We start from the raw sequence: 12,611 nt of genomic DNA, 5'->3' as shown, positions 1-12,611 counted from the left end.
ATACTTATGTCATGCAATAAAATGCAAATTAATTATTTAAAAATCATACAATGTGATTTTCTGGATTTTTGTTTTAGATTCCGTCTCTCACAGTTGAAGTGTACCTATGATAAAAATTACAGACCTCTACATGCTTTGTAAGTAGGAAAACCTGCAAAATCGGCAGTGTATCAAATACTTGTTCTCCCCACTGTACATATGAGATGAGTAATGTAGGGTATGTAAACATTATACACTGCTCAAAAAAATAAAGGGAACACTAAAATAACACATCCTAGATCTGAATGAATGAAATATTATTATTAAATACTTTTTTCTTTACATAGTTGAATGTGCTGACAACAAAATCACACAAAAATTATCAATGGAAATCAAATTTATCAACCCATGGAGGTCTGGATCTGGAATCACACTCAAAATTAAAGTGGAAAACCACACTACAGGCTGATCCAACTTTGATGTAATGTCCTTAAAACAAGTCAAAATGAGGCTCAGTAGTGTGTGTGGCCTCCACGTGCCTGTATGACCTCCCTACAACGCCTGGGCATGCTCCTGATGAGGTGGCGGATGGTCTCCTGAGGGATCTCCTCCCAGACCTGGACTAAAGCATCCGCCAACTCCTGGACAGTCTGTGGTGCAACGTGGCATTGGTGGATGGAGCGAGACATGATGTCCCAGATGTGCTCAATTGGATTCAGGTCTGGGGAACGGGCGGGCCAGTCCATAGCATCAATGCCTTCCTCTTGCAGGAACTGTTGACACACTCCAGCCACATGAGGTCTAGCATTGTCTTGCATTAGGAGGAACCCAGGGCCAACCGCACCAGCATATGGTCTCACAAGGGGTCTGAGGATCTCATCTCAGTACCTAATGGCAGTCAGACTACCTCTGGCGAGCACATGGAGGGCTGTGCGGCCCCCCAAAGAAATGCCACCCCACACCATGACTGACCCACCGCCAAACCGGTCATGCTGGATGATGTTGCAGGCAGAACGTTCTCCATGGCGTCTCCAGACTCTGTCACGTCTGTCACATGTGCTCAGTGTGAACCTGCTTTAATCTGTGAAGAGCACAGGGCGCCAGTGGCGAATTTGCCAATCTTGGTGTTCTCTGGCAAATGCCAAACGTCCTGCACGGTGTTGGGCTGTAAGCACAACCCCCACCTGTGGACGTCGGGCCCTCATACCACCCTCATGGAGTCTGTTTCTGACCGTTTGAGCAGACACATGCACATTTGTGGCCTGCTGGAGGTCATTTTGCAGGGCTCTGGCAGTGCTCCTCCTGCTCCTCCTTGCACAAAGGCGGAGGTAGCGGTCCTGCTGCTGGGTTGTTGCCCTCCTACGGCCTCCTCCACGTCTCCTGATGTACTGGCCTGTCTCCTGGTAGCGCCTCCATGCTCTGGACACTACGCTGACAGCTCGCATTGATGTTGTCACACCCTGGCCTTAGTTATCTTTGTTTTCTTTATTATTTTAGTTAGGTCAGGGTGTGACATGGGGGATGTTTGTGTGTTTTTTGTCTCGTATAGGGTGTTTGTATTGTCTAGGTTTTTTTTGTAGAGTTCATGGGGTTGTGTTCAGTGTAGGTGTCTATGTAAGTCTATGGTTGCCTAGATTGGTTCTCAATTAGAGACAGCTGTCTATCGTTGTCTCTGTTTGGGAGCCATATTTAGGCAACCATAGTCATTAGGTAGGTTGTGGGTAATTGTCTATGTGTAAGTTGCTAGTGTCTGCACTTATTTGTTTTGTATAGCTTCACGATCGTCGGTTTGTTGTTTTGTTTAGTTTGTGTTAGTGTTCTTCGTCTTTCTTAAATAAATACGTAATGTATTTATATCACGCTGCGCCTTGGTCCTCTCGTTCACCCGAAGACTATCGTGACAGAATTACCCACCAACAAACAGTGAGAACAGCCTACCTTAATATGGTTCTCAATCAGAGGAAACGTAAAACACCTGCCCCTGATTGAGAACCATATCAGGCTAGTTGACAACCCTAAACCAAACATAGAAATACATAACATAGAATGCCCACCCAGCTCACGTCCCGACCAACTAAACAAGACTAAACAAAGGAAATAAGGTCAGGAACGTGACAGATGTGCCATCCTGGATGAGCTGCACTACCTGAGCCACTTGTGTGGGTTGTAGACTCCGTCTCATGCTACCACTAGAGTGAAAGCACCGCCAGCATTCAAAAGTGACCAAAACATCAGCCAGGAAGCATAGGAACTGAGAAGTGGTCTGTGGTCACCACCTGCAGAACCACTCCTTTATTGGGGGTGTCTTGCTAATTGCCTATAATTTCCACCTTTTGTCTATTCCATTTGCACAACAGCATGTGAAATGTATTGTCAATCAGTGTTGCTTCCTAAGTGGACAGTTTGATTTCACAGAAGTGTGATTGACTTGGAGTTACATTGTGTTGTTTAAGTGTTCCCTTTATTTTTTTGAGCAGTGTATAATATAAAGTGGCTAGTGATAAACTGATTACATCAATTTTTCCATTATTAAAGTGGCTGGAGTTGAGTCAGTATGTTGGCAGCAGCCAATCAATGTTAGTGATGGCTGTTTAACAGTCTGATGGCCTTGAGATAGAAGCTGTTTTTCAGACTCTCTGTCCCCGCTTTGATGCACCTGTACTGACCTCGCCTTCTGGATGATAGCGGGGTGAACAGGCAGTGGCTCAGGTGGTTGTTGTCCTTGATGATCTGTTTGGCTTTCCTGTGACATCGGGTGGTGTAGGTGTCCTGGAGGGCAGGTAGTTTGCACCCGGTGATGCGTTGTGCAGACCTCACTACCCTCTGGAGAGCCTTCCGGTTATGGGCGGAGCAGCTGCCGTACCAGGCGGTGATACAGCCCGACAGGATGCTCTCGATTGTGCATCTGTAAAAGTCTGTGAGTGTTTTTGGTGACAAGCCAAATTTCTTCAGCCTCCTGAGGTTGAAGAGGCGCTGCTGCACCTTCTTCACGACGCTGTCTGTGTGGGTGGACCATTTCAGTTTGTCCGTGATGTGTACGCCAAGGAACTTAAAACTCTCCACCCTCTCCACTACTGTCCCGTCGATGTAGATCTCCTTTGTTTTGTTGACATTGAGTGTGAGGTTATTTTCCTGACACCACACTCCGAGGGCCCTCACCTCCTCCCTGTAGGCCGTCTCGTCTTTGTTGGTAATCAAGCCTAACACTGTAGTGTCGTCCGCAAACTTGATGATTGAGTTGGAGGTGTGCATTGACACGCAGTCGTGGGTGAACAGGGAGTACAGGAGAGGGTTGAGAATGCACCCTTGTGGGGACCCAGTGTTGAGGATCAGTGCGGTGGAGATGTTGTTTCCTACCCTCACCACCCGGGGTCGGCCCGTCAGGAAGTCCAGGACCCAGTTGCACAGGGCGGGTTCGAGACCCAGGGTCTCGAGCTTAATGACGAGTTTGGAGGGTACTATGGTGTTAAATGCTGAGCTGTAATCGATGAACAGCTTTCTTACATAGCTATTCCTCTTGTCCAGATGGGTTAGGGCAGTGTGCAGTGTGATGGCGATTGCGTCGTCTGTGGACCTATTGGGGCGGTAAGCAAATTGGAGTGGGTCTAGGGTGTCAGGTAGGGTGGAGGTGATATGGTCCTTGACTAGTCTCTCAAAGCACTTCATGATGACAGAAGTGAGTGCTACAGGGCGGTAGTCGTTTAGCTCAGTTACCTTAGCTTTCTTGGGAACAGGAACAATGGTGGCCCTCTTGAAGCATGTGGGGACAGCAGACTGGGATAAGGATTGATTGAATATATCTGTAAACACACCAGCCAGCTGGTCTGCGCATGCTCTGAGGACGCGGCCGGGGATGCTGTCTGGGCCTGCAGCCTTGCGACGGTTAACACGTTTAAATGTTTTACTCACGTTGGCTACAGTGAAGGAGAGCCCGCAGGTTTTGGTAGCGGGCCGTGTCAGTGGCACTGTATTGTCCTCAAAGCGAGCAAAAAAGTTGTTAAGTCTGTCTGGGAGCAAGGCATCGTGATCCGCGACGGGGCTGGTTTTTCTTTTGTAGTCCGTGATTGACTGTAGACCCTGCCACATACCTCTCATGTCTGAGCCGTTGAATTGCGACTCCACTTTGTCTCTGACGCTAAGCTTGTTTGATTGCCTTGCGGAGGGAATAGCTACACTGTTTGTATTCGGTCATGTTTCCGGTCACCTTTCCCTGATTAAAGCAGTGGTTCGCGCTTTCAGTTTTGTGCGAATGCTGCCATCAATCCACGGTTTCTGGTTGGGGAATGTTTTAATAGACGCTGTGGGTACGACATCGCCGATGCACTTGCTAATAAACTCGCTCACCGAATCAGCGTATTCGTCAATGTTGTTGTTCGCCGCAATGCGGAACATATCCCAGTCCACGTGATCGAAGCAATCTTGAAGCGTGGAATCCGATTGGTCGGACCAGCGTTGAACAGACCTCTGGTGCTTCCTGTTTTAGTTTCTGTCTATAGGCTGGGAGCAACAAAATGGAGTTGTGGTCAGCTTTTCCGAAGGGAGGGCGGGGGAGGGCCTTATATGCGTCGCAGAAGTTAGAATAACAGTGGTCTAGGCTTTTGCCAGCCCTGGTAGCACAATCGACATGCTGATAGAATTTGGGGAGCCTTGTTTTCAGATTAGCACCGCTACGTCCCGCGTCTATGAATAAGGCTCAGAGAAACAGAGGAAGAGGAGCGCTTCTTTGACACTAGATCTGACGGACGGACAAGAGCTGTATGTTCTGGTGATCACAAGGGGTAGAAAGAGCTGTTTGTTCTGGTGATCACAAGGGATAGAAAGAGCTGTATGTTCTGGTGATAACAAGGGATAGAAAGAGCTGTTTGTTCTGGTGATCACAAGGGATAGAAAGAGCTGTTTGTTCTGGTGATAACAAGGGATAGATAATAATAAAATGAACAAGCAACAAGAAGAAGTGGGAACAATCAGATAGTGTGAATACTGGAAAATCATTAGGGGGCAAAAACTCCACGCCATGCATAGAAACATTAACCAGCCTTTAATTCATAATTGGCCAGTAATAATGCATGACAACGGAAGGAAAAATGTAAACGCACCGAGGCCAGACCACCGAGGCCAGACCACCGAGGCCAGACCACCGAGGCCAGACCCTGGATACTGAGCATGATACTCAATGTGGAATAGTCAAACAAGACAGAGATATCAAAAGTTGGTGCGGCCTTATAGATTGAAGATTGAAGCTGCAGACGTTATGGTGCAGCACATAGATTTAAATCCATATATTGATACAGATGTAGGATCTTAATTTGAGCCAGTTTGCTACAGCAGAAAATATTCCTGCAGCAACAGGAAATGTTAATTATTATGTGGATTATAATTAATGAAAAACGTTGTAGTGGTCGATACATTTTTCGTTAGTGCAAATCAAAAAAAAAATATTTAAACTCAAATACACTACAAGTTTGCATTTCCTGCTGTGCCAGAAAAGTCTCAGCAACAAAAGAGTGATCAAATTAAGATCCTATATCTGTATATATTAGATAGAAGATTGACGAGGCAGACTTAAGGTTATAATGCAGCATAGGCAGGTGTCATTGAGGGATAGGCAGGTGTCATTGAGGCATAGGCAGGTGTCATTGAGGGATAGGCAGGTGTCATTGAGGCATAGGCAGGTGTCACTGAGGCATAGGCAGGTGTCATTGAGGCATAGGCAGGTGTCATTGAGGGATAGGCAGGTGTCATTGAGGCATAGGCAGGTGTCACTGAGGCATAGGCAGGTGTCATTGAGGCATAGGCAGGTGTCACTGAGGCATAGGCAGGTGTCATTGAGGCATAGGCAGGTGTCATTGAGGCATAGGCAGGTGTCATTGAGGCATAGGCAGGTGTCATTGCGTTTGTGCGTTGTTTAGTTGAGAAAGACTCACCGATGTTGGAGTGCTTGAGCAGGCGACAGATACGGGCCTCTCTCTCTAGCTTCTGGTGGTCTGAGGAGGTAGAGAGACAGATGGAGAGATATTAGAGGTAGAGAGACAGATGGAGAGATATTAATGGTAGAGAGACAGATGGAGAGATATTAGAGGTAGAGAGACAGATGGAAAGATATTAGAGGTAGCGAGACAGATGGAGAGATATTAGAGGTAGAGAGACAGATGGAGAGATATTAGTGGTAGAGAGACAGATGGAGAGATATTAGAGGTAGAGAGACAGATGGAGAGATATTAGTGGTAGAGAGACAGATGGAGAGATATTAATGGTAGAGAGACAGATGGAGAGATATTAGAGGTAGAGAGACAGATGGAGAGATATTAGAGGTAGAGAGACAGATGGAGAGATATTTGAGGTAGAGAGACAGATGGAGAGATATTAGAGGTAGAGAGACAGGTGGAGAGATATTAGAGGTAGAGAGACAGGTGGAGAGATATTAATGGTAATGGTAGAGAGACAGATGGAGAGATATTAGAGGTAGAGAGACAGATGGAGAGATATTAGAGGTAGAGAGACAGATGGAGAGATATTAGAGGTAGAGAGACAGATGGAGAGATATTAGTGGTAGAGAGACAGATGGAGAGATATTAGAGGTAGAGAGACAGATGGAGAGATATTAGAGGTAGAGAGACAGATGGAGAGATATTAGAGGTAGAGAGACAGATGGAGAGATATTAGTGGTAGAGATACAGATGGAGAGATATTAATGGTAGAGAGACAGATGGAGAGATATTAGAGGTAGAGAGACAGATGGAGAGATATTAGAGGTAGAGAGACAGATGGAGAGATATTTGAGGTAGAGAGACAGATGGAGAGATATTAGAGGTAGAGAGACAGGTGGAGAGATATTAGAGGTAGAGAGACAGGTGGAGAGATATTAATGGTAATGGTAGAGAGACAGATGGAGAGATATTAGAGGTAGAGAGACAGATGGAGAGATATTAGAGGTAGAGAGACAGATGGAGAGATATTAGAGGTAGAGAGACAGATGGAGAGATATTAGTGGTAGAGAGACAGATGGAGAGATATTAGAGGTAGAGAGACAGATGGAGAGATATTAGAGGTAGAGAGACAGATGGAGAGATATTAGAGGTAGAGAGACAGATGGAGAGATATTAGTGGTAGAGATACAGATGGAGAGATATTAGAGGTAGAGAGACAGATGGAGAGATATTAGAGGTAGAGAGACAGATGGAGAGATATTAGTGGTAGAGAGACAGATGGAGAGATATTAATGGTAGAGAGACAGATGGAGAGATATTAGAGGTAGAGAGACAGATGGAGAGATATTAGAGGTAGAGAGACAGATGGAGAGATATTAGAGGTAGAGAGACAGATGGAGATATATTAGTGGTAGAGAGACAGATGGAGAGATATTAGAGGTAGAGAGACAGATGGAGAGATATTAGTGGTAGAGAGACAGATGGAGAGATATTAGAGGTAGAGAGACAGATGGAGAGATATTTGGGAAATGTACAGCGGTGATATAGGCTCTGCACAATATCTTGTACTGAATAATGTTTTCCTAACACATGCTAACTGAATGGGGGAATAGTTTCCCATTGTGATGCTAACTGAATGGGGGAATAGTGACCCATTGTGATGCTATCTGAATGAGGAAATAGTGACCCATTGTGATGCTAACTGAATGGGGGAATAGTGACCCAGTGTGATGCTAACTGAATGGGGGAATAGTGACCCATTGTGATGCTAACTGCATGGGGGAATAGTGACCCATTGTGATGCTAACTGAATGGGGGAATAGTTTCCCATTGTGATGCTAACTGAATGGGGGAATAGTTTCCCATTGTGATGCTAACTGAATGGGGGAATATGTGTTTAGGGTGGAAAAAAACAACAGTCTATAAATGCTTGATCCAGTTCCTGTCGAGGAGGCAGCTTTCCTGAGGTTCTGATCTAACTCTGTTCCAGAGGCAGAGTCAGCATTCTCCATTTTACCAACTTTGTATATGACTGTCTTAAACTGTAGTTATGCTAAAAATGAAGAATCGCTCAAACCAAACTCTGCCTTTAACAATCTGACCAATAGATGAAATACCGTGGCTATGCCAGAGTCTACTATTCAAAGCGTTTCCCCCAGCTGTAAACACAGGATTATGCCAGATAGGACAGGATGGAACACGACAGACCTTTCACACCCAACCTTCTGTGTAGCATCATAACTATGCTACATGAGAACCTGATAATTCCACTGTCAAGGGCAGTCGCGGGGTTTGGGGCAGTAGGGGGTTTGGGGCAGTAGCGGGGTTTGGGGCAGTAGGGGGTTTGGGGCAGTAGCGGGGTTTGGGGCAGTAGGGGGTTTGGGGCAGTAGGGGGTTTGGGGCAGTAGCGGGGTTTGGGGCAGTAGGGGGTTTGGGGCAGTAGGGGGTTTGGGGCAGTAGCGGGGTTTGGGGCAGTAGCGGGGTTTGGGGCAGTAGGGGGTTTGGGGCAGTAGCGGGGTTTGGGGCAGTAGGGGGTTTGGGGCAGTAGGGGGTTTGGGGCAGTAGCGGGGTTTGGGGCAGTAGCGGGGTTTGGGGCAGTAGGGGGTTTGGGGCAGTAGCGGGGTTTGGGGCAGTAGGGGGTTTGGGGCAGTAGCGTGGTTTGGGGCAGTAGGGGGTTTGGGGCAGTAGGGGGTTTGGGGCAGTAGCGGGGTTTGGGGCAGTAGCGGGGTTTGGGGCAGTAGGGGGTTTGGGGCAGTAGCGGGGTTTGGGGCAGTAGGGGGTTTGGGGCAGTAGCGGGGTTTGGGGCAGTAGCGGGGTTTGGGGCAGTACGGGGTTTGGGGCAGTAGCGGGGTTTGGGGCAGTACCACATTGATGACAGGTGAAACGGACCTGTGTCGTGACACTATCCTCTCCTCCAACCACTCCCAGCTGCAGATCTTAGATTCTGATTTGTAAGCCCACGTAAGGGGATATCTTGAATTATATGACAAGTAGTAGAAGAATCCATCTGGGACACCCGCCCCACCTTTTAATCTACCCCCTACTGTCCGTTTTCTGTACCCTATCCTTGGTTTCTGATTGTTCCATAATATAACTGCGAGGAGAGAGTTTGTACCTCCTTAAACCACGACTGTGGGACTTGGAGAGGGGATGGAAGAGATGACATAGGCTAGCCTAGGTAATACATTAGGTCCATTTAGGCTGAATATCTTGGTTCTGAGGGATACTATATTCATTCCTAGATACTTCATGCCACTAGTCATCCAAACAAATGGGAAACCCACTAAGTCAGCCTGAAATGTGTGTATGTTGAGAGGTATAGCCTCTCCCTTACTCCAGATGATCTTGTATCCTGAGAGGGAGCCAAAGGAGTCAATCATTGTTAAGACTGCCGGTAGGGAGATTTGCGGGGTTACTAAGAATGAGTAGGATGTCGTCAGCGTATAGATTCAATTTGAACTCATGTTCATAAATGCGCACGCCTGGGACGGTCTCTTCAGCACGTATCGCACATACCAGGGGGTTCTAAGGCTAATAAATAGGAGGAGACTAGCGAAGCAACCCTGTCTCACACCTCGGTGGAGACAAAACGAGTCAGACACTCTACCATTCATTTTGACAGATGAGACAAGTTCGCTGTATAATGATCCTGACCCAGCTAATGGGACCAAAGCCAAACTTGGTGAGTGGATGAAACAGGTATGGCTATTCTATCCTGTCAAAGGCCTTCTTGGCTTCCAAGGATGCTGCTACAGCTGGAGTTTTAAGAGAGTGAGCCTCGGACATGACATGAAACAGCCTACACCTGTTATTCACAGAGAGACGACCTGGGATGAACCCAATCTGGTCTAGATTCATTATTGATGGGATTACCGTATCTAAGCGTAAGGCCCTGAGGGTCTTGGTTAATAGTTTATAGTCGCTGTTCAACAGACTTAAGGGGCGGAAACGTCCACCTCTAAAGGACCCTTACTAGGCTTGGGTAGCAGAGAGATAGTGGTTCGACACATGGACGGGGGCATGGATTCGGACTCTAGTGCTTCATCAAATAATTTCAGAAGGATCGGGGACCGCTGTTTTTTTTTAAAGCATTTGTAGGTTTCAATACCCAAGCCGTCATCGCCAGGCGTTTTCCCAGAGGACATTTTCATAATTGCGTTGTCAATTTCTAACTGGTTGATCGGGATGTCCAAACCAACTTTATCCACTAGATTGACTGTGGGAAGGTCAAAGCTCTTAAAGAACAGTCACTGTCACCTGCTGTACTCTCTGACTCATACGATGTGGCAGAGAATTGTCTGAAAGATTGATTCATTCTGTTGGCATCACATTGAAATACTCCCTTACTATCTCTAATGGCTGGAATCGGCTGTTGCTTCTCCATCTGCTTCAATGTATGTGCTAATATCCCCCCTGCCCTTATGCGCTAACATCCCCCCTGCCACCTGCCCTCTGCCCTGACTCAAAATAAAATCTCTGGAGTCGGAAAAGTACAAAATCAGTCTCCTCGTGTTTCTGTAGATCTGCCCGGGTAGACAGGAGGGAGGTTCTCAAGGCTAGGTTCAACGGCTCTGACATACAGTATGTTCCCCCTCCAGTATTTTAACCTCTAAAGACAGCTTAGACTTTTCCTTTGAGCTCTTTCGTTTTTTCAGCTGATGAGAAACGAATTATCCAACCCGTACAAGTGGCCTTTAAAAGCTTCCCAGATGGTGGCAACCAGAGTCACTGAGCTAAGGTTCAGTTCAAAGAGTCTATGATTCTGACACACCTAGTGAAGACCTAGTTTTTCAAGAGGGAGGTGTTCAGCCTCGACTGTCGAGATATGAAGGGATTAGCGGAGGTGGGGGGGGGGGGGGGGGGGGGGGCTGTCACAGAGATGGGCGCATGGTCACTTATGAGAACACTATGAATGTTGGTATCAATAACAATCTGAATCAGGTTAGAGGACATAAGAATACAGTCGATCCTGGAGTAACAATTCTGGGCTTTCGAGTAGAAGGTGTATTCCCTTTTCATCTGGATTAACCAGACGCCACACATCTGAAAGATAAGTGAAATAATTCCACCATTGCTGCTGCGGCAGGCCTGTCTGTGGGAGGAGGGGCACCAGAATGGTCTAGTAAGGGACTGAAAACCCAAATTAAAGTCACCGCCCATGACTATGGGGCCCTGAAGAGAGCTGGATATCGCAGGCACCAAGGAAGAGAGGAAGGTGTTTTGGGAAGTATTAAGGTGCATGTACATTTATTAGGGTACACGTGTCATTTTGTAACCATCCTGAGGCTATCCCTCCCTCCCTCCCTCCCTCCCTCCTAACCAAGACCCTCCCTCCCGTCCACCATCCTGGCCATCCTAGTATGCAAGTTAGAAGGTTTGAAAGACATTCTTTTTTTGCAATTAGAAGGCTGACACCCTTAGAAGGCTTGCCACCTGTGGAGTAGAACACCTGGCCCACCCATATCTTCATCTTAGATTATTGCCACATCACAATTAAGAGACTTTAAATGCACCAGAATTATATACCTCTTAAGTGTATTCTGAATTTCGTTACAATTCCAACTCACAAGTCTTAGCATAATTTACTATGCCGCCCATAGTGGTAGTGGTATTCATTTAGTTCATTAGTTTCCCGTCTTTTGCTGTATAAACAAGGTGTGTGTTTTTTATCATTATGACTGTATTTTAACCTGAATTCTGTTCTAGTGTGTCATCTTCACCACATGTGACTCCACTTTACTTCAATGTCATAAACCAATGCACTTCAGTGTCACTATCTGTGACTGAACAAAATATTGGATGTCAGCATCTCTTTAGTACGAAGACAACAGATCCACTAGCTGCTTGGACGAGGGAGGCAAGGAGGGAGGGAGGCAGGCAGGGAGGTAGGGAGACAGGGAGGCAGGGAGACAGGGAGGGAGGTAGGGAGACAGGGAGGCAGGGAGACAGGGAGGGAGGTAGGGAGACAGGGAGGCAGGGAGGCAGGGAGACAGGGAGGGAGGGATGGGGGGAGAGAGGGAGGCAGGCAAGGAGGCAGGGAGGGAGGGAGGCAGGGAGGCAGGGAGGGAGGGAGGCGGGCAGGGAGGCAGGGAGACAGGGAGGGATGGGGGAGAGAGTGAGGCAGGCAAGGAGGGAGGCAGGGAGGCAGGGATGCAGGGATGCAGGGAGGCAGGGATGGAGGGAGGGAGGGAGGCAGGGAGACAGGGAGGGAGACAGGCAGAGAGACAGGGAGGGAGACAGGCAGGGAGAAAGGCAGGGAGACAGGCAGAGAGACAGGGAGGGAGACAGGCAGGGAGACAGGCAGGGAGGGAGACAGGCAGGCAGGGAGGGAGGGAGACAGGCAGAGAGACAGGGAGGGAGACAGGCAGGGAGACAGGGAGGGAGACAGGCAGAGAGACAGGGAGGGAGACAGGCAGAGAGACAGGCAGGGAGACAGGCAGAGAGACAGGCAGGGAGACAGGCAGGGAGGGAGGGAGGGAGACAGGCAGGGAAGGAGGGAGGGAGACAGACAGACAGGGAGACAGACAGACAGGGAGACAGACAGACAGACAGACAGACAGACAGACAGACAGACAGACAGACAGGGAGGGAGGGAGGGAGGGAGGGAGGGAGGGAGGGAGGGAGGGAGGGAGGGAGGGAGACATAATAATCATTCTAACAGATTGGAGGGGACACAATGTAGACTGGCTAGTGACTGACTAACTG

The 12,611-nt window shown here is 47.7% G+C and overlaps 1 protein-coding gene across 18 annotated transcripts in view; it reads right to left on the bottom strand.

Moving 5' to 3' along the window:
* The window catches only part of LOC139544995 (calcium/calmodulin-dependent protein kinase type II subunit beta-like), a 151,963-nt gene that overhangs the window by 119,720 nt on the left and 19,632 nt on the right, over positions 1-12,611 (bottom strand). For all 18 annotated transcript variants that reach the window (XM_071352281.1, XM_071352279.1, XM_071352280.1 and 15 more), the window contains exon 3: positions 5,904-5,963. In XM_071352281.1, coding sequence (XP_071208382.1) covers positions 5,904-5,963 — 60 coding nt within the window. The remainder of the gene's footprint in view (positions 1-5,903; positions 5,964-12,611) is intronic.

This window comes from Salvelinus alpinus, chromosome 19 (genome assembly GCF_045679555.1).
Source record: "Salvelinus alpinus chromosome 19, SLU_Salpinus.1, whole genome shotgun sequence".
NCBI lineage: Eukaryota > Metazoa > Chordata > Actinopteri > Salmoniformes > Salmonidae > Salvelinus > Salvelinus alpinus.
Note: the sequence above shows the minus strand (reverse complement) of the source record. Positions and strands in the feature narration are given on the sequence as shown.